The following is a 20,151-nucleotide window of genomic DNA, read 5'->3' as shown; positions in this document are numbered from 1 at the left end:
AATGGTAAAACTAAGTGAATTAAGCAATGGTTTCTCAGGCCATCAGATCATAAACAAGGAAAGAAATACCTGTTATAAACCATCTATTTATCTTGCAGCAATTGTAACTAATTTAAATTTTCACCACTTGAAAGTGTAGCATATAATCCTATAAATTAACACACCTCATCTTCTGGTTGTAGCCGTGATTGGAATATAATCAATATAGTTTGTAATGTCTTCAGCTGCACACTTTCATCATTCATTTCTGCGTGCTGGAGAACCAAGTAGATGACGATAAAATCAATAAAAGCTAAAACTGAAAATTCAAGAACAAAGTGTCTAGACTAATTAGAAGCCGGAATTTCCAAACCAGTGAGGCTTACAACAATAAAAAAATTGATTAAATCAGCTCAAGTTGAAAATGAAATTTGAGAAGAGAATGTGCCACCTAATTAGAAAATAACTTAATGCAAATTGCATTCAAACAAGTTACACAATGCTAAGAAATCACACTGAAATGACAAGTGTAGTTTGCAAGATTCTCAAGGGTGGCGATAATTGCCACCTATCCTAGGAGGGGTAGGTACTAAGGCCACATGGAAGAAATTTAAGAAACAAAAACTTAAGCATAAGAAACAAAACTTATCAATTAAATGATCAAGTGAAATGGAAGACTAAACTAAATTGCAATTAGCATATGTGATTATTTTATTCTAAGTTAATTTTGGATCTAACTATGAAAGCAAACCACAAGGTCCCCAATAGGGGAACAGGGATGCTTATGGGGAAAGTCCCCTAACTCCCAAGAAAAATTATGATGATTTATTAGATCCCTTGAGGAATAAGGGATTAAAGTGAAGAGAAAGAAGAAAATCCCTTATGAATAAAGGGATGGAGAGAAGTCCTTGGGGGACAGCTCAATTGGTAATCCGAGATATGTGAAATCGTCGAAACAAGAGAGACCCAAGTTCAAATCTTCCTGTTTGCGACCTGGTTTATGGAGAGGACAGGCCGTAGACCCCCAGAGATTTACCAGTAGTTACGTGTCAGGCGGGCTGCTGGGTTCCTCTGGATCACAAAAAAAAGTTGGGGGGGGATGGAGAGAAACTAAAAAAAGTTACAATGAATCCCTTGATAAATCAAAGGGAAGAAAATCTCATTCAACAGCCAAAGTAGAAGTTTATATGGTTGAAGCAGTCATAGTACATGATAGAAAGGAAGTAGCTCATAGCATCTCCATTGGTAACATAGAAAGACAACCGAAGTAAGCAATTTATATGGTTGGAGAAATTCATCTAGGAAAATAGGAAGATAACACTTTGTCACACCTCATTATTAGGAAAGAAGCATTTGCAAAATGAGGATCATGAAGATCCTCCATTGGAATTTTTGTTAAAAGGTTCACCTCTACTTAGAAGAAACAAGTGTCACATATGTGGTCTACATTCCACCTTGTGTGGATCCACAATTTAAAAGGATGACGGTATGATGACAAAGATATCCAGCATGTCAAGTTGGTTGAAGTATTTTTCGTCCACAAGCAAGGAAAGGAAGCTACTAGAAAGTCTAGATGACCACATGAAGGAAGAGGTATGTATATATTTGATAATAGATAGATAAAGTCATGTCATCATATGGTTGCAAATAGAATGGTTAAAATGTTCTATCTCATAAACATGATGAAAGAAAAAGGAACTCTTCCTTCCGTATGATACATGAAGGCATGCATACAATGTGCCTTGAACTCTACTACATGATAACACGATATGACCTCATGAAGAATATGAGGTGGTTGGCAACTATGGTTCCTATGATGACAAAGATATCCAGCATGTCAAGTTGGTTGAAGTATTTTTCATCCACAAGCAAGGAAAGGAAGTTGCTAGAAAGTCTAGACGACCACATGAAGGAAGAGGTATGTATATATTTGATAATAGATAGATAAAGTCATGTCATCATATGGTTGCAGATAGAATGGTTAAAATGTTCTATCTCATAAACATGATGAAACAAAAAGGAACTCTTCCTTCCGCATGATACATGAAGGCATGAATACAATGTGCCTTGAACTCTACTACATGATAACATGATATGGCCTCACGAAGAATATGAGGTGGTTGGCAACTATGGTTCCTATAATGAAGGAACTATGTATAGAAGATCCTAAGGAAGCAATATGAGAAAAAAGGTGAAAGAAGAGTTCGTGAAAGATGTATCTATAGTCACGTAACAAAAGATAAGTGATCAACATCTGATAACAAGAAGGATTAGCTATGATATCTTGTTAAAATTTGCAACTAGGGCTAACTTCCACCTTAGGACAGCTCATATGATGGAGACGATTATTGCATTGGATTCCTCTTTTCGAGAGGTACAATTTTGATATAAAGATCATCTCATTTTGACAAGCAGAAATGGGATTTTGAATTTATCCATTTTCATGGACAAATTGTCAAGGTAGGCCTAAGTCAAATGTAGGCTCATGAATCCCAATGTGTGTGTCTCCTCACCCCTAATGAAGTGCATAAATAGAAGTGACCCTTCTCTCATTTGGACATCACTCAACTCATCACATCATCTTCTCTCTCCTCTCTTGATTGGTTCGTACACATTGGAGGCTCTCTACTTCGCACGTGTGGAAGATGACAGAATTCTGGACTGTTTTTGGAGGACAGAAATTCAGAGATTAGGGCATGCGTTGACCAACGTTGACTTGGAATATTTGACTAGCGTTGACTTCTATTTTGTGGGCAGAATTTCAATTTCTGCAGGCCACATTCTTTGGCACAGATTTCGAGGTGATTGGGGATTGTTTGACCGAGTTGACTGCTGCATTGACTTTCTGGTTTGACCGCAGAATTACAGCAGACTTTGACTAGGTTGACTGAGCTAGTTTTGGGTTGACTTTGACTCCCTTGGCTGGCCACATTCTTCTGTTGTTGACCAAGCTGCTTGGAGGACGTTTTGGGGCAACTTTGACCACCGTTGACTTTCTGGTTAGGGTTGCATTGACTGCTGATTTGGCAGAACTGTTTTGGGCATGTATTTCTGATATTTGTACTCTCTCTCTCTCTGCTGAACTATTGAAGAATAATAAGAAGAATTGATCAAAGGGTTTCCCCACATTGGGGTTTGTCCCTGGCATCCACCACATCTTGTGTCCTCTTGTCTTGGCTTGTCTTCTGCATATGTTTTTATGTTCTATCTACATTTACTGTCAATGTGTATAAGTTAATGTGATTGCTACTGAAGATAATTGGAAATTGTCATTGGGCTGATAAGGAACATTGAAGTAAATTGTGCTAAAGCATAGAACATACCATTGTTATCTAAAATTAACATGGTATCAGAGCTCAGGTGAAGACAAAGCCCAAGCAAGAATGAAGCAAAGCAATCACTAAGGGAAGTTGTTGGACAAGGATTTGGAACTAGTCCTAATGACGACTACATCTTTCTTCAAATCCAAGGACAAATCCAACCATCATGCATGGAAGATGACTTTGGATTTGACATTGGAAGAGAATGATGCCATGGACTATGTCAAAGGAAGAATAGCAGAACCTCCTTCAAATGCATCCGTTGTTGCACAAACCAAGTTCAAGAAAGGTGAGGTTAAAGCTATGAAAATATTGTTGATTCTATTCGCAAGCCTTTGGTTGCTTATATTTCTGATTTGAAAACATCTAAGGAGATGTATGAAAAGTTGGTTGGGATGTTCAAAGTAAACAATGCAAATCAAATTCTTTTTCTCAAGAACAAGTTGAAAGATATCAAGATGGATAGAGGAGAATCCATCCAATCCTACTTTATGAGGATTACAGAGATCAAGAATGATCTCCTATCTATTGGTGAAGTCATTGGTGATAGGGAGCTCTCCCTTATTGCTCTTCGGGGCTTTACAAGAGACTGGGATGTGTTTAACACTACCATTCTCAACAATGACAAGATTCTGGGATTTGATGAACTATTGGCCAGATGCACTCAAGAAGAAATAAGGATGATGGAAAGAGACAAGCCCTCAAATGGAAACAATCATACTGCCTTTTCCACTCATTCTAAGAGAAGGAACAATACTGGTCCAAGGAATCAAGGACAAGGGTTCAAGTCGAGATTCAAAGAAGGAAGAAAAGGAAGATGCTTCAATTGTAACAGGTTTGGCCACTTCACTATAGAGTGTCTTCACAAGAAGGATACTCCAAGAGATGATGACAACAATAACAACAACTTCAAAGGCAATGGCAATCAAAGGAACAACCAGTTCAATAACAAAGGAAAGAGAAATGTTCCCGCTACTCGAAATGGAAATGGTCATCCTCCCAAGAAGTCGAGAAACTCCAGTATGAAGAAGTTAATGTTGTAAAGCAAAAAGAATTTTATCTTATTTATGCCCTCCTCATCGCCTCTCCTCTGGATACATTGGACCATTGGTTGATTGATAGTGGTGCCTCAAGGCACTTCACTAGGTACAAAGAAGCTCTCTCAAACTTGGTTGAAAATAAGACAAATATGGAGATTATACTTGGGGATAATGCCACTTATCCCATGAAAGGAATTGGGATTGTTACTCTTCACTTAAATCAAGGTCAAACCCTCCACTTATAAGAAGTGCTATATGTACTTGATCTGTAAAAGAACTTGGTCTCTATCTCTGCGATGGAAGACAAAGGTTTCAAGGTGACATTCATTGATGGGAAGGTTCGAATTTGGCAAAGAAACCCAAGAGATGCATTCAATATTGGATTCAGTGTTGAAGGTCTCTATCAGGTTGGAGGATGTCTATTGGGGGCAATGACTTGTGATACTTCTCTTCAATCTGAATTATGGCACTAAAGATTTGCTCACCTTCATTTCAAAGCCTTACTCGATGTAAGGAAGATGGTTACAGGGATGCCCGAATTCAACTTTAATCATGAAGGTGTTTGTTAGGGATGTGAAGCTGCAAAACATACAAGGGGACCATTCCCCTCTAGTGAGACTCTAACCACCGATATTCTTCAATTGGTCCATTGTGATCTATCAAGTATGTTGGCCGTGACATCTTTGGGTGGAGATTTGTAATATTCTATTTTTGTGGATGACTTTTCTCGCAAAACATGGATCTATTTCTTAAAGAAGAAGGATGAAGTGTTCAAATGGTTCTGCTCTTTCAAAGCCTTGGTCGAGAATCAAATAGGGAAGAAGATCAAAATATTGAGGACTGACAATAGCACTGAATATGAGTCAAATGAATTCAAAGACTATTGTAGAGAAGCTGACATTAAGAGGGAGACCACTACTGCATATACTCTTGAACAAAATGGTGTTTCCGAAAGGAAGAATCGTACTATCATAGAAGCTACCCGTGCCATGCTTCATGACCAAGGTCTACCGAAGTTCTTATGGGGAGAAGCTGCCAACACCACTGTGTATGTCCAAAATCGATGCCCTCATCAAGCTTTGGACTTCAAGACACCTGAAGAAGTTTTCACCGGTAAGAAACCTGATGTTTCTCATTTTAGAATTTTTGGTTGTCTTGTATATTTTCATGTGCCGAAAGAGAAAAGAAACAAACTAGATGCATCTAGGAAGAAAGGAACATTTGTGGGCTACAGTGAAACTTCAAAGGCATATAGAATCTATGTGCTTGGTCAAAGGGAAGTGGAATTAAGTCATGATGTCACTTTCGATGAAGATTCTACTCTTAGAAAGATCTGAGATCTTCCTATAACTATGAAGGACAATGATGATGCTGATGTTGAAAAGCAGGATGAACCTCCGTCTGATGAACTTATGCCCGATGGAACCCATTGATCCACCTCTTAGTGAGCCCTCTACTTCAAGGAAAAGGCCTTTGTAGCTCAAAGATACTCTTGAAGATGTTGAGAAACATATTGCACCGAGGGGGACATTTCGTGAAAGCAAGAAGTCGAATAGGTACCAAGGGTACTTAGCTGCCATGAGTACCATTGTACAATCAAAGCATTGCACATTCGAAGAAGCCGTGAAGCAACAAGTTTGGAAGGATGTGATGAACGAGGAGTATGAGTCGATCATGAAAAATGATGTCTGGGATGGATTCCTAGACCCAAGGACAAGTCAGTTGTCACTTCGAAATGGCTCTACAAGATCAAACATGGAGCTGAAGGGAGTGCCAAGAAGCTCAAGGCCAGATTTGTTGCTCGAGGCTTCTCTCAAAAGGAAGGAGTAGACTACGATGAGATATTTGCACCAGTTGCTCGATATACCACCATCTGTTCGATTATAGCCCTTGCCACCTCAGAAGGATGGAGCCTAAACTAGATGGATGTCAAAACTTTCTTCTTGCATGGTTCGCTTAAGGAGGAAGTGTATGTGGAACAACCCGAGGGTTCGAGGTTCAAGATCGTGAGACACATGTATGCAGGTTGAAGAAGCCCTCTATGGGTTGAAACAAGCCCCTGGGGCTTGGTATGAGAGGATCGATAGCTATCTTATGAAGCTGGGATTTGCAAGAAGCGATGCTGACCCAAGCCTATACTTCAAGGTTGAAAAGGACAGACCTCTCATTCTGGTCCTTTATGTTGATGATCTCTTTCTGACAAGTGATGACCCTCTCATTCATCAATGCAAGAGGGAGTTGGCTTCCGAGTTCGAGATGAAGGACTTAGGACTGATGCATTACTTCCTAGGGTTGGAGGTCTAGCAAAAGCCAAGTGAGATTTTCCTTTCTCAAGGAAAATACATTGTGAAGCTACTTGAGAGATGTGGGATGGTGGACTGCAAGTCCGTGACTACTCCGATGGAACTCAACTTTAAGAAGCTATGTGGAAGTGTTGTTGGGCCCGGATTGGTGAACCCTACTGAGTATCGTCAACTTGTGGGGGCCCTGATGTTTTTGGTCAACTCCCGTCCTGACATATGCTTCACTGTGAACACGTTGAGTCAATATATGGTCGAGCCTCATCACATTCATTGGATTGTTGCTAAGAATCTCTTGAGATATCTCTGAGGCACAATCCACTATGGACTGAGATACACTGTCGGGAATTTGAGGCTACATGGATACATAGATGTTGAATGGGTTGGCATTGTGGTGGATCGTAAGAGAACGTATGGGTGTTGCTTCTCTTTGGGTTCTGCTTCTATGTCTTGGATGAGCAGGAAGCATAAATCGGTTGCACTAAGCACCGTCAAGGCTGAATACATTGCTGCATGTATGACCTGTTGTGAAGCAATTTGGTTGAGGAAGCTCTTCAGTGAGCTATTTGAGCACGTGCTAGATACCACCACGATCTTCTGTGACTAACAGAATGGGTAGGAAAATCCCGTGTTCCACGACCACTCCAAGCACATTGATATCAGGTACCACTTTATCCGGGATATGGTACAACTGAGAGCAGTTAGGCTCCAACACATTAGGACAGATGAGCAGGTCGTAGATATTCTTACAAAGCCTTTGGGGAAGGTCAAATTCTTAACCTTCTGAGAGAGACTTGGAGTCGTGGAATGACCCTCCTATGAGGGTCTCGTATGAGTTGGACACAGAGCTCTAGGAGCTCCTGGGGGCCTAGGGTACTTCTTGGAGCTATGAGTGACCATAGGGTGAGTGGTTCACCTTCCCCTGTGATACCCCATTATGGTTGACATGTGTGTAGGGTGAGTGGTTCACCTTCCCCTACCCAGATACATGTATGTAGGGTGATTGGTTCACCTTCCCCTACAATTGACATATGCATAGGATGATTGGTTTGTTGATTTCTGATAGCATCGGATGTGCTCTAAGTCTCAAATTTTGCAGGGAGTCTTAGACATATGTATTCCACAATACCCAGAAATAGTTTTGGGAAATTCCACCCAGAGACAGTTTTATTAAAATAATTAATTATTTTTAATGGGTCCGTAAGTCTAAACTTAGGAAATTAAAATAATTAATGGGTATTAATCTAAACTGTGGGTGTAACTTCCAGAAGAAGATGAAGATCAAGTCCAAATGATCTGAGCCATTGATTAGAATCTAATCTAGGCCGTTGGTTCTCAACTGGAAGATTATAAGAAGGACAATGAGGGGCATTTGGAAAATACCCCAGAGGCAGATACTCATTTACCCAAGTAAGATCGATTTTCTCACTGGTCGAAGTTTGGCAAGATAATCGAATCAGATGGACAGTTGTAAGTGAGAAGGAGAGAGAGGTTATCAGCGTCAATCGGGAGGTCAGGAGCAAAAGACGCAGAGCAGAGGGAGGACAGCGCAGACTCTGTGACACAGAGGAGAGACAGCACAGAGGCAGTGTGACGCTGGGATTGCGCAGTTCTCACACAGGGCTTGACGCAGAGGGGGCAACAAGTCCTCTCTTGGATCAGAAACTCGTCGAGAAGTGTTTGTAAAATTTCTCACAGAGAATCCTCTTCTATTCTGCTGGTTGTATCTTGTACATGAGATTTTTGCTAAAGAATAATAAAGAAACCCTCATCTGCTGCACCGGTTTTCCCACATTGGGTTTTTCCGGGGACAATTGTCCAAAAATAATTGTCATCATGGTTATACTTGTGCTAGTATTTTTCTTTGCATTCACTTTCCGCAGTATTTTAATTGTGAAGGCTGCAGTAGAATTTATTTCGATATTTGTTGTAGAAACACTGTGAATAACTTATTTATGAGTTAATAAGTAGAAGAAATAATATTAATCACTGCAGTTGGATTTCTATTTAGAAATTTTCACATGGTATTAGAGCAAGGTTAAGCAAGAGTGCAGATCAGAAGAGCCAGCGTTAAAGAGAAGGAGGGAGTTCAAAATTACTACATGGGCAGAAAATCGAATCCCCAGAAGAATTGCGCAGTCCAGCCTAGGAGGGCAAATTCTCATGAGAAAATCTCTCTCTGAGAGAGTCGACAGAGAGGAAGATTTCCAAATTGAAGTTTGCCAGTGACAAAGGTAGCAGCGCAGAGCAGTCTTCAGGAGAAGACGCAGTTTTTCCTGCAACAGTTGTTGGGGCAGGATAGCGTCAGAGATCGTTAGAAAAATAGCACAAAGATGGAAACTCAAGATGTCTCTGAATTATCTTCCAGATTAGAAGAAGAATTTGCATGCTTAGCAAGTTTAGCATCAACAGATGTTTGGTACATTGATAGCGGGGCTTCAGCCCATATGACTGGAGTACGAGAATATTTCTCGAGCTATCAAGAAGAACAAATGGACTTCCAAATTACTATGGGAAACAGAACGAAGTGTACTCCAGTAGGGAGAGGCACCATAGCATTTCAAACGGAAGCAGGAACCAGCATCCGAGCCACCAATGTTCTGCATGTGCCCAGGTTAGGAATGAATCTGATTTCAGTGTCCCAATTACAGGACAAGGGATACGATGTATACTTCATTGGAAAGAAAGTATACGTCAAACATCCAAGCTGGAAGAAGAAGAGACAAATTGGAGCTCGAAGCAACAGACTATATAGGTTGCAGCTCGAGTCTCCAATGGCACTGATAGGCAGCAGTCATAATGGTGAAAAGGAACTAAATGAATTATGGCACAAGCGAATGGGACACTTACACCATGGAGCATTGAGGATGCTCAGAGAGACTGTTACAGGAGTTCCAGTCCTTAGTACTAAGCATGATGATTTATGCAGAGGATGTGTACTAGGGAAGTATGCTAAAGCAGTTTTTTCCAGAAGCAACAATAGAGCAGAATGTGTATTGGGATTGATACACTCAGATATCTGTGGTCCAATGTCCACAAGAGCTCTTAGTGGTGGCGAGTACTTCATCACCTTTATTGATCAGCACTCTAAAAAAACTTGGATCTATTTCTTAAAGACCAAGGATGAGGTCTTTGATCGATTCTGAGAGTTTAAGGCTCTCATTGAAAACATGACAAGGAAAAAGATAAAGGTATTGCGTTAAGATAATGGTGGAGAATATACGAGCAAATACTTCACAGATTTATGCACAAAGGAGGGCATCAAAAGAGAATGGACAGCTACATATAATCCCGAGCATAATGGAGTAGCAGAGCGAAAAAATAGAACTATTGTTGGGGCAGCAAAGGCTATGTTGTATGATCAAGACATGCCTAGATTCTTATGCGCAAAGGCTTGCAACACAGCGGTATATATCCAGAATAGAACTCCTCACAAAGTATTGGGGAAAAGAACGCCCGAAGGTGTCTTCACAGGGAAGACACTGGAAGTAAGCAATCTCAGGGTATTTGGAAGCGTGGCATATTGTCAAATTCCATATGAAAAGCGCAGTAAACTGGATCAGACTACAGAAAAGGGGTACCTCGTAGGATATAGCGAGACCTCAAAGGCATACAGAATCTACATTCCTAGCAACAGGAAGATTGTAGTGAGACAGGATGCGAAGTTCATGGAGGATAGAGCTTTCAGGAAATCTCGAGAGATGCCAGTAGAAGGTCAGTCAGTAGATGTTCCATTAGTCCAGCAGCAGCAGGGGTAGCAAGGAGGACATGCAGGAGGACAAACACCTGGATCGAGTACAATGACCAGTACCAGTATTTCCTTAGAAGAAGGAAATCCAAATAGTTCTCAGCAGATGGAACGACAGGACCAGGAGGAGGAGTTGATTGAGCCTCCCACCACCAGTGGTAGAACCAACAGGGAAGTACAGCAGACATTGAGGGACACAGAGGAGTTTGTTGGAGCTCCTAGAACCGAGAAGAGGCAGCGTAGATAGCCTGACAGATACCAGGCCTTGGTAGCACAAGTTGAAGAACCCTCTAGCTTTCAGGAAGTTGTTCAACACCAAGTTTGGGTGGATGCCATGGTAGAAGAGTATAGTTCTATCATGACAAAGGATGTCTAGGAAGTAGTACCTAGACCAAAGGATAGATCAGTGGTAGGATGAAGGGCTCTAAAAGATCAAGTATGTAGTAGATGGCAGTATAGAGAAGTACAAGGCTAAGTTTGTGGCAAAGGGGTACCCACAGAAAGAAGGAATAGACTATGAAGAGACCTTCACCCCAATAGCCCGATATACCTCTATCAGATCTGTTATATCCCTAGCAGTTCAAATGGGATGGGAGATTCACCAGATGGATGTCAAGACAGCATTCTTGAACAGGGTGATAGAAGAAGAGGTGTATATAGAACAGCTCGAAGGCTTTGAAACTCATGAAAAGAGAACTCATGTATGCAGATTAAAGAAAGCCTTGTATGGGCTCAAGCAGGCACCCAGAGCATGGTATGGTCGAATTGATAGTTACTTGCAACAGTTGGGATTCATCAAAAGTGATGTTGATACCAATCTCTACTATGTAATGGTAGAGAATGAGTCACTTATTCTAGTATTATATGTGGATGACTTGTTTTTAATAGGGTCATCTAGGCTCATACAGGACTGCAAGAAGAATTTGAAGAAGAATTCGACATGAAGGATATGGGGTTGATGCATTATTTTCTAGGGTTGGAAGTTTAGCAAAAGAATGGGGAGATCTTCCTTGGGCAAAGAAGATATGCTACAAAAATTCTGAAGAGATTCAGAATACAGGATTGTCGACCCATGGCTACTCCCATCATCACCAACTGGAAGAAAATAGATGCATCAAGAGACAAGGAGGTGGTCCCCACCTTGTACAGACAACTCATTGGGTCGCTCATGTATCTGGTCAACACTAGGCCAGACATTTGCTTCGTTGTCAACACCCTTAGTCAATTCATGGTGGAACCGAAAAGGGTGCATTGGGCAGCAACTAGGCACATTCTTAGGTATGTGCGTGGAACAGTCAGATATGGGTTGAAATACTCCCAAGGGGATGACGTCAAATTGAATGGATTCACAGATGCAGATTGGGCAGGTAGTTCAGTAGACCGGAAAAGTACCTCTGGGTACTGCTTCAGTGTTGGATCAGGAATGATCTCTTGGTGCAGCAGGAAGCAGAAGTCGGTAGCTCTGAGCTCAGCAGAAGTTGAATATATGGCAGCCAGCACAGCTACATGCAAAGCTATATGGCTTAGAAAACTACTTGTGTGTTTGTTCAAAAAAAGGATGGAATCGACCACGGTTTACTACGATAATCAATTTTGTATCAAACTCTTTGAGAATCCAGTGTTTCATGATCAGTCGAAACACATTGATATCAGATGTCACTTTATCAGAGACTCTGTTCAGCGTGGGATAGTACAACTGCAGCATGTGCCCACAGGAGATCAGGCAGCAGACGTACTCACAAAGGCTCTAGGAAGAGCTAATTTCATTCAATTCACAGAGTATATGGGTATGGGAGAGAATCCATTTTAGTGGCAGAAACAAGTAATTTCTCAGTTACAGTGGTAGGGAATGAGAGGGAGTTGCAGCACAGATTCAGTGTGGCAGTGGCAAGTTTAGCAGCAGTACAGATGCAGCATTTCCGCAGTAGTTGGTGGGTAGTGATGTCAAACATCAGCAACGCAGAGGGAGATGTTACAGAACAGGGTGATGCTTTGGCAGGTCACATTGCTAGAGCACATTCCTCGCTAAGAGGGAGTGTTGATTTTTGGTAGCATTGGATGTGCTCTAAGTCTCAAATTTTGCAGGGAGGCTTAGACATATGTATTCCACAATACCCAGAAATCGTTTTGGGAAATTCCACCTAGAGACAGTTTTATTAAAATAATTAATTATTTTTAATGGGTCCCTAAGTCTAAACTTAGGAAATTAAAATAATTAATGGGTATTAATCTAAACTATGGGTGTAACTTCTAGAAGAAGACAAAGATCGAGTCCAAATGATCTAAGCCATTGATTAGAATCTAATCTGGACCGTTGGTTCTCAACTGGAAGATTATAAGGACATCGAGGGGCATTTGGAAAATACACCAGAGGCAGATACTCAGTTACCCGAGTAAGATCGATTTTCTCACTGGTCGAAGTTCGGCAAGAGAAAATCGAATCAGAGGGAGAGTTGTAGGTGAGAAGGAGAGAAAGGGTATTAGCATCAGTCGGGAGGTCAAGAGCAGAAGACACAGAGCAGAGGGAGGACAGTGCAGAGGTTGTGACGCAGAGGAGGGACAGCGCAGAGGTAGTGTGACGTTGGGACTGCGCAGTTCTCACGCAGGGGCTAACGCAGTGAGACGCAGAGGGGGCAACAGGTCCTCTCCTGGATTAGAAACTCGTCAAGAAGTGTCTATAAAAGTTCTCACAGAGAATCCTCTTCTATTCTGCTAGTTGTATCTTGTACATGAGAATTTCGCTGAAGAATAATAAAGAAACCCTCATCTGCTACATCGGTTTTCCCACATCGGGTTTTTCCAGGGACAGTTGTCCAAAAATAATTGTCATCGTGGTTATACCTGTGCTAGTATTTTTCTTTGCATTCACTTTCTGCAGTATTTTAATTGTGAAGGCTGCAGTAGAATTTATTTCAATATTTGTTGTAGAAACACTATGAATAACTTATTTATGAGTTAATAAGTAGAAGAAATAATATTAATCACTGCAGTTGGATTTCTATTTTAAAAATTTCACATGGTTCACCTTCTCCTATGACATATGAGCAGGATGAGTGGTTCACCTTCTCCTGTTGATGCCCCGGCACGCATCCTACCCATAGAGTCTGGGACTCATGGGAGGTACCTCTCATCTGGCCAATGAGTTGGGAAAAGATGGTTAGGGACCATAACACTACTGATGGACGCATCATGTACTGTCGTACTCCCTATGACTAGAATGCACTGGGTTCAACAACTTAATCTAGGATCAAGGACTAACTTTAGTCAGTGGAGAATGGTGTGACCTTATGAGTCACTCTCGATCACTTCTTCATTATTACTTCATGGTTCAGTAGAGCAAAGCAGGGCAGTGATGACAGGGATGGTATAGGATGACAAGGATGGTACAAGATGACAGGATGGCATGATGATAGTTGGATTGGCAGTTGGAATTCTCCCTAGTTGAGAGGGAGTGTTAAAATTTGCAACTAGGGCTAACTTCCACCTTAGGACAGCTCATATGATGGAGATGATTATTGCATTGGATTCCTCTTTTCGAGAGGTACAATTTTGATATAAAGATCATCTCATTCTAACAAGCAGAAATGGGATTTTGAATTTATTCATTCTCATGGACAAATTTTCAAGGTCGGCCTCAGTCAAATGTAGGCTCATGAAGCCCAATGGATGTGTCTCCTCACCCCTAACGAAGTGTATAAAATGACCCTTCTCTCATTTGGAGATCGCTCAACTCATCACATCATCTTCTCTCTCCTCTCTTGATTGGTTCGTACACCTTGGAGGCTCTCTACTTCGCACGTGTGGAAGATGACAAAATTTTGGATTGTTTTTGGAGGACGGAATTTCAGAGATTAGGGCATGCATTGACAAACGTTGACTTGGAATATTTGACCAGCGTTGACTTCTGTTTTGTGGGCAGAATTTCGATTTCTACATACCACAATTCTTTGGCACGAATTTTGAGGTGATTGGGGACTATTTGACCGAGTTGACTGTTGCGTTGACTTTCTGGTTTGACCGCAGAATTACAACAGACTTTGATTGGGTTGACCGAGTTGGTTTTGGGTTCAATTTGACTCCCTTGGCTGGCCACATTCTTTTGTTGTTGACCGAGTTGCTTGGAGGACGTTTTGGGGCAGATTTGACCACCGTTGACTTTCTTATTAGGGCTGCATTGAATGCTGATTTGGCAGAACTATTTTGGGCATGTATTTCTGATATTTGTACTCCCTCTCTCTGCTGAACTATTGAAGAATAATAAGAAGAATTGATCAAAGGATGTCCACACATTGGGGTTTGTCCCTGGCATCTGCCATATCTTGTGTCCTCTTGTCTTGGCTTGATTCTGTATATGTTTTTATGTTCTATCTGCATTTACTGTCAATGTGTATAAGTTAATGTGATTGCTACTGAAGATAATTGGAAATTGTCATTGGGCTGATAAGGAACACTGAATTTAATTGTGCTAAAGCATAGAACATACCATTGTTATCTAAAATTAACATATCCCCATGGAGAAGAAGACTCTGATATGTATGTTGGAGAAGGAGAACCTTGGTAATGTATGTCTTGGAGATGGATTCATATAGTATGCGAAAGGATGTTGATGTTGCAAGAAGCAAATGTCATGATAAAAGGGCCATCATAAAGAGGTAATGTTGATTTGATGTTCATTTTTTTATTTTTGAAAGAAAGCATCTGGTTGGGTTGTAACATGGCTAACAAAAGAGGGTTGTAGAAATTCATCTACAGCTAGTACACATAAGATTGGATGGAAGATCCTGAATAAAACATGACTTGGAATAGGTAGCAGTATGAAGGTTAACAAGATGATGACTAAGAAGGCCACTTCCCGATGAAGAAAAAGATGACATGACTATTGGTTCAACATTATGTTTCGTTGAAGGGAAGTGATGGAGAAGATGGTCGATGCCCTACAAAGAAGTTCTGGAAGAAGATGGCTCCATGATGAAAAAGTTGAAGTTCATCCATGACATGATGATGCAGAAAGGAGGAGCTCTACAAGCAACTAGTAGTACCATGATCTCCACCAAAGAGCAGATAGTTGTTGTTTTAAACAAGTCCCTAGTTAAGAGCGTGCTTGGGTATATTTCTTTTATAGGAATAAATAGATCCTCCCTCGTTTAGAGGGAGGGATAGACATATCATTCTTGTCTTCATTATGAAGAAATAATGGAGGATTGGGTAAGCATCTGAATTTTAATACTCTTTAAGGATGAGGTAGGGCATCCAATAGGCAACAGTAGTCGAAGAGGAAATTCCTTGAGGATGTGTTAATCCAAGACAGGAATGGTCCTAGAACGACATACCTTTTGAACATCCGGATGGGGTATGTGCCTTGAGAGACAATGATAAAGGTGTCTATAAATCACTTGTCTCCCCAACATTGTGCTCTAATCTAGTGGAGAGATACAGTTTTTAGTCAAGGCCTTGCTATAATGTTGGTTGATATGATGACATGCACTAATATAAGTTGAGAAGATAGCTTATGAGATGTCTTCCCAATCCGACTCTTCTTATGAGAATGTCCATGTACCTCGTATGTATTATGAATACCTCCCTAGTTAAGAGGGAGTGTTGGAAAGTGTAACTAGGTTTGGTCTTCATAATGTCTCATGTAATCATGATTTTATGTATTTGATGTAAAGAGAAAAAGAAAATTTATTATTGTTGTTTTCTAACATGGGTTTCATGCTAAAGGTCATTTTTTTTTATCGGTCAAGCACTCGTTGAGTGCTTCTAGGTCTTGTCATAAGGTCAAGAGTCAAGAGAGTCATTGTAATATGTAAAGACCCTATTGGGCATCATGTATCAAGTCAAAGAAATTTATTATGTGTCAAAAGAATCAAAAGACTCCCTCCAAGACCAAGTCGGCTTGCAGTCAACAAGTCGGCCTACAAAAGATGTCAAGTCGGCCTATTGAGGGCTCCCTAGAAGCCTATATATTAGAGGCACTCGACCTCATTTGAAGCTCATCCAAGAAGCTTGTTGAAGAACAAGAAAGAGACCAAGAAGAAGAGCGAAGAAGAGGAGAAGGAAGAGAAGATAAGACCGAAGTTTTAGAGGACTATTTTGGGCTATTCCTACCACACGTGTGAAGATAATTAGGGCATCTTCTAGTTGCAACAAGACCGAATTGCAGTCACATCAAGGAGCCAAATTTAGTGTCAAAGAGATCAAGTTTGCAAGCCGAATTTCTAAGGAGGAAGCAGCAATCCAAGCGAAGGAGAGAGAAGGATAATTTCACCATCTTTTCCCACACGTGCGAGTTAGGGTTTCTATATTAGAGGCCGAAAATTGCAAACCTGAAGCAGTGACTGAAAATCTAAAGTAGAGGCCGAAATTTGAAGTGTGAAGCTAGTTTGACTTGGGTTAACACCTGAAGCAGTGACCGAAAATCTAAAGTAGAGGCCGAAATCTGAAGTGTGAAGCTAGTTTGACTTGGTCTTGGAGGGGTCTTTGTCAAGGGTCTTAGGTCTTGGAATTCGTCATTTGAAAATTCTATAAGAAGAGAAGAATTATTGTGGGTTTCCTTCCAAGAGGAGAGGTTTAGGCCCTGGCTAGCAGGCTATATTTTGTGTCCTCTTATCTCATTTATCTTCATAGCTTGGTTGTTATTGGATGATAAAAACACAATAATAATCAAGTGAAAGAAGAAGTTAATTACAAGTACATCAAGTTAAGTAAAATAAAATCACAAGCAGTTATCAAAGTAAGAGAAATCACCCTAATCTAGTTGCCCTTGATTTCTCAACACAGTAGGGCCGAAATTCTAAAGTCGAGGGCCGAAATTCTGACTTGAAGTTGGGTTGAAGCAGTTTAACAAAGGTGACTTCTGGTGTTTGGCTCATCATCTTGAAAGGTCGACTTGGTGGAGGAAGGTCTTTTGGTCTGGTCTAAGGTCTTGGATTGTCTAAAATTTGATTTGAATCTACTAGTGGAAGAGTTTGACTGGATGAGAAGAATATAAGAAAGTAAATAAAGAACGTAAGTATATCACAAGTAATTGTCAAGACAAGAAAACTTTTCTGGCTTTCTGGTTTTCTAATATGGTATCAGAGCTAAGGTAAAGGAAGGAAAAAGGTAGCTTGAAGATCTAGAGAAAGGGTTTCAAGGAAGATAATAAGGAATAGAAGAAAGCCTAATCTATATCAAATAAGGAAGACATCATAAAGTCTATGGCAAACTCAATGAAGACAAAGAATAAGCTAGAAGGATCCACCAACTATAGAGCATGGAAGAAAAGGATGGATCTCATCCTTGCAAAACATAAAGTATTAGAATTTGTTCAAGGGAAAGTTCAGAAACCAACAGATGATGCAGGAAAAGAAAAGTACAGGGAAATTGACATCTTGGCCATGAATCTAATTGTGGATGGAGTAAAAGACAATCTAATCCCCTACATATCCAACATAGATACTGCACAAGGGATGTATGAAGCTCTCTCCAAACTATTCACCATCAAGAACATTGGACAAATAGCCAGTCTCAAGAATGAACTAAGAACAATGAAGATGACAAAAGATGATATTGTTTCTTCATATTTTGTGAGGATCTCCCAAATAAGAGATGAGCTCCAAGCCATTGATGAAGCTATACCAGAAAAAGAACTTGTGACTGTAGCACTTTTAGGTCTACCAAAATCATGGAGCTCTTTTGCATCAGGTATTAGTAGTTGGAAGGACACACCATCCTTTGAACAAATGTGGAATGCTTGTAGTCAAGAAGAAGCCCGCATCTCATTAGCAAATAATAAGAAGGAAGAAGATGAGGACAACACCTCCAATGCATACTCGGCTAATCACAAGAAGGGAGGATACAAGAAATTCAAAGGAACAAAGAATAAGATTGACATATCAAAGAGTGAATGTTACAATTGTCACAAGATGGGACATTACAAGATTCAATGTCCTGAAAATCCAAGAAATAAGAAAAGAGAAAAGGAACATGCAATTGTTGTTGATGAAGCTCCACCAAAGAAAAACAAGACTGAAGAATCTGAAGTCAAAGACTTATTTTCTTAAGTCACTTCGGGATGATATCCCTTGCATATCAGTCTACCCTAGGTTCTATAATGTTTTCATTTATGCTTTGATTTCTAGAATTCATCGATCTAATATGCCTTGTTAGAAGTTCTTGAATTGTTTTGATAAGTTGTAGTTATCCCTCGGAAAGATTGGATTAAGAGGGAGCCTTCACCATTTTACCAAAAGATAAGTATATTGTTCTTTGTTTCCTCTTTCATGTTTGATTTCCTCCACACACCTAGATTTATTTGTATTGCATACTCATAATCCTTTCTTTGTATTTTCCTTGGTAGGAAAGCTTGCAAGAATACACAAAGGTTATGGAGGAAACTTCAAGAAAAGACTTATGTCATGAAAGTAGGCTTGTTGCTAAAGAAACTCTACAAGGTTTGTTAAAGAACAACTCAAGGTATATTTGATTTTATTTAACTTGTTGCAGAAGAAGGTATGAATATTCTTCATTTTGAAATTTGCTTCATATTACTAACTCTCTCATGTCTAGGGTTTTGAATCATAAGGATTCTTGTTAGGGTGATTAATCGCTAGATTGAATCTACCCTTATCATTCATCTCATGTTATTTTGTTTTGATAAAACCCTAACCTTAGGGTCACTATAAAACCCTAGCCTTTCGATTTTTAGGGTATCCTAATGATGAAACCCTAATCTTCTTAGGGTTTATTAATAAAGTTTAGATCTCTTGTCGAAAATCATACTCTCTTAATGTTTAGGGTTTTGGTAATGTTATGGTAAAACCCTAGCCTTTTAGGGTTTGTTGTTGATGTCTAGAAACCCTAGTTTTCTTAGGGTTTGGTAAATTAGGGATATGACAAAACCCTTGTAATAGTCAATATAAAATCCTAGAAATGGATCTTTGGGTATATATGCTTCTATATAATTGAAACCCTAGCTTGGTCAAAATTTGTTGTATATCTAATTTTGGAGTTTGATGTTTGTATCTAGAGTTTACAATAAAACCCTAGTATGAGACTGATATAAGTTTCTAGGAAATAATAATGGAACCCTAGAGATGAAATATTGGTATGCTAATTTGATTATTGATATTCATGATTTAGTTTTTGAAATCTAGGGTTTGTAATAAAACCCTAGTAGAGATTGATATTCTAAGGCATGATAATGAAACCCTAGAAGTATAATGTTTTCGATTATTGATATGATTTAGTTTTGATGATGAAATCTAGGGTTTGTGATGAAACCCTAGTAAATGTTGTTGCAAGAAGTCTAATGGATGAAACTCTTGATTGATTATAAAACCTAACTAGGTTTAGGTCTTGAATGTCTAAAATATGATTTATTATGCTCCTATTATAATGGCATGTTGATAAAGTTAAATTCATGCTCTTGTACATATATATTTGTGTTTGGTTGTACTTGTTGTTGAAAGTTTACAGGTACATAGTCTTCAAGATGATGAAAATGCTTACCTCATATTTGATGATGATGTTGAGCATGATGGAAAGAGGGAGTTGTGAGAACCTTGATGACATTAAAGTTCGATAGATGATCTTGTTTCCATGTGAAGGAATGATGAAGTTTTGGAAGGTCTAAATTCTCCAATGAATTGTTGATGCAAAAAGGAAGAGCATGTATGACTAGAAGAATAAGATAGTTGATGGACTTGTCCTTGGATAAAGGAAAGTGTATATCTCCCTAGTTGAGAGGGAGCTTGAAGAAAAGTGAATGACTTGATGAAAAG

At 39.8% G+C, this 20,151-nt stretch overlaps 1 protein-coding gene across 1 annotated transcript in view; it reads right to left on the bottom strand.

Moving 5' to 3' along the window:
* The window catches only part of LOC149205701 (uncharacterized), a 374,510-nt gene that overhangs the window by 317,277 nt on the left and 37,082 nt on the right, over positions 1 to 20,151 (bottom strand). Inside the window, exon 3 of the mRNA XM_089397482.1 lies at positions 165 to 254. Within this exon, the coding sequence (XP_089253608.1) occupies positions 165 to 254 (90 nt within the window). The remainder of the gene's footprint in view (positions 1 to 164; positions 255 to 20,151) is intronic.

The sequence above is a fragment of the Pinus tabuliformis genome, chromosome 1_2, assembly GCF_031772625.1.
Source record: "Pinus tabuliformis cultivar Carrire ecotype Pingquan chromosome 1_2, CPIR1, whole genome shotgun sequence".
NCBI lineage: Eukaryota > Viridiplantae > Streptophyta > Pinopsida > Pinales > Pinaceae > Pinus > Pinus tabuliformis.
This window is presented reverse-complemented; position numbering and strand designations above follow the sequence as displayed.